We start from the raw sequence: 2,558 nt of genomic DNA on the forward strand, positions 1-2,558 counted from the left end.
AGAGAGAGAGAGAGAGAGAGAGAGAGAGAGAGAGAGAGAGAGAGAGATGCGTATACATGTAAGCAGACACATTGTCTGCTCCTGTTTTGTTCGGCCAAGAGCAGACAAATTAAGCAAAAGAGGGAACCGAGGAAGTCTGATTGTTTCGGATTTTTGACCACATGGTAGCTTTTTTTTTTTTGTACCTACACAACTTTTATTCCAAGCACTAATGCAATTGTTGGATTCAAACTAGCTGCCCATTTAGGATAATAATTTATTGAGTGATATTCACTTCCCCTGACTTACAGTTAATGATCTTAAAGGATTATCTATCCAGTATATGCACTCCTTCAGGTCATGGGACGAGGAAAACCTTACTTTCATGTTCCGACTCATTTGGGGAATCTGAGACGAGGGAATCGCTCCACCCAGTATAATCAGGAGCTTTCTCAACATAGCACAAATGTAATGAAAACGGGAAGTTTGATATCTATACTTTCTTTACCATTATCTCTTGTTCACAACATAGAAAACGATTATTGGTTAATTTATTGTTAGCAACTACAGATATCCATGATTAAAGAGAAGGGAAAATGTAAAATGTTATTTTAATATACCAGATTACCCCTTTCCTCATCATATATATTAAATTCCTTTGTTTGCAATAAATATAATTATCTATTTATGATTAATTAAAACGACAGTTATTTACCTTTGTTCAAAATATTTCCAGGGGTGTCTAATGACTCGATGGAGCTGCAATTCCAACGTCTGCTCTTAAACTGCTCCTGACATTCTTGGATAGCCAAAATGGCTCCCTGTTTAACACTTTCCATCATTATTAAATTCTTTTTGCATATTTTTTTCTGTCGTTTCACCAGTCCAACCAGTGTATCACAGGCTTCTTCTGTGTTGATGTTCACCAGAGAAGGCATCTTGGCCAATGACCTATAAAGACATAACACAACAAACAATAAATTAATGTACCGCTAAAGTAAAGATGCTTTAAAGAAACAGAAAATGTTTCTACATTTCTAGAGACATTCATAAAACGAAATTCCTTCCATTGTAAGGAATTGAAGGAGACTATTCGATGGAATCAATCCCAGCACATCACTTGTATTTATTTTATTGACATCTGAATATTGAAAATCGATTGTTTGCGATAGAACTGAGAATGAAGATAGGAGGAACATCATGGCATTCAGTATAATGTTCTACTGCTTCTGCTACTCATCTTTGTGTGGATTAGTAATTCTGTTAGGTGTTTTGGAGCACCAATGAAAAGGTCACCTATATATTCTAATTCCAGTGGGTGGAAATACGCTGTTGAGGCAAAAGATTGTCTGGCGTAAGTAAACTCTATTATTGACAAGGTGAAATTATATAGTAGGCCAACCAGTTTGTCTGGTGGAAGCCCCTACCATCGAAAAAATGAGAATAGAGTAAGGTTTGCTTGGCATTAATATTATACCTTCTAAGGCGACCTTACACTAGACCAGCGATTCTCAACCATGTCTTGCCTATGGACCCATTTGATTCCTACTTTACTCTACTGGACCCCCATAGCCAGTTGATGTGTATAAAACAAAAACTTGCTGTACTTTTATAATTAAGTAATATTAGGAATTGTATTTAAAAAATTAATATTTTGTGTATTGGAGAAGTATATGCAATTTATTTCACATAAATTTTAACAATAACATCATATATGGACCCCAAAAGCCAAATAGATCCCGGCTAAGAACCAATGTTTATATGGCCCTTAGGGGCCCATACAAGGTTTCAGAACTCCTGCACTAGACTGTTACTTGATTCATTGGTCAATCTATGCCCACAGTATGACTTGAACTTAGAACTACAAGTTAATATGATTCCAAATTTAAAATGCTATACTTTACCATCATATCACTACAACGTGGAAGTGGTATTTACTGTGATATTAACAAAATATGAACAGCAAATATCTTGGCTGCTTTGCCCCTTCACAATCACCTCGCCCACCAAAACTCATACAGAAAGCAAACAAAATTAAAATTCAGATACCAAGAAGAGAATATCTGCGCAGGTACCCCATCAATCGTCCACACACACAATGTTTATACCTATGTATGTGTGTGTATATACACATACATATTTATATGAATATGTGTGAATGAATATATATATATATTCGTACACACGCGCGTGTAGACACACACACACATTCACGCAGATACATGTAAGAAATAAATGAAGTTGAAAAATTATATGGTGCACCAGCATGACCGCAGCCACTTGGCTGAAACACATAAATAAAAAAATTAAAAAAAATATTACTAGCAGAAATACCCGGCGTTGCCCGGGTTAAAGAGAATAATGAAATCTAAAAACGCCGTCTAGACTACGCATCATCTTTATATATAGAGATGTATATACACACACGCACCCAAACACACGTATATATATGTATATCAATATAAATATATGAAAGTCAATGAAGTTTCGTAAAAGAAGGTGATCATGTACATACTTTCTTGCTGTTGTGATTATAACACCTCATTGTAAACTATGTTCCTTGTTTTCCCTTGTGGAGC

General features: G+C 35.6%; 1 protein-coding gene across 1 annotated transcript in view; it reads right to left on the minus strand.

The window, feature by feature from the left end:
- Window positions 1-2,558, minus strand: part of LOC106874406 (protein Wnt-4) — a 284,837-nt gene that overhangs the window by 106,853 nt on the left and 175,426 nt on the right. The window contains exon 2 of the mRNA XM_052970633.1: window positions 695-930. Coding sequence (XP_052826593.1) covers window positions 695-930 — 236 coding nt within the window. The remainder of the gene's footprint in view (window positions 1-694; window positions 931-2,558) is intronic.

This window comes from Octopus bimaculoides, chromosome 9 (assembly GCF_001194135.2).
Source record: "Octopus bimaculoides isolate UCB-OBI-ISO-001 chromosome 9, ASM119413v2, whole genome shotgun sequence".
NCBI lineage: Eukaryota > Metazoa > Mollusca > Cephalopoda > Octopoda > Octopodidae > Octopus > Octopus bimaculoides.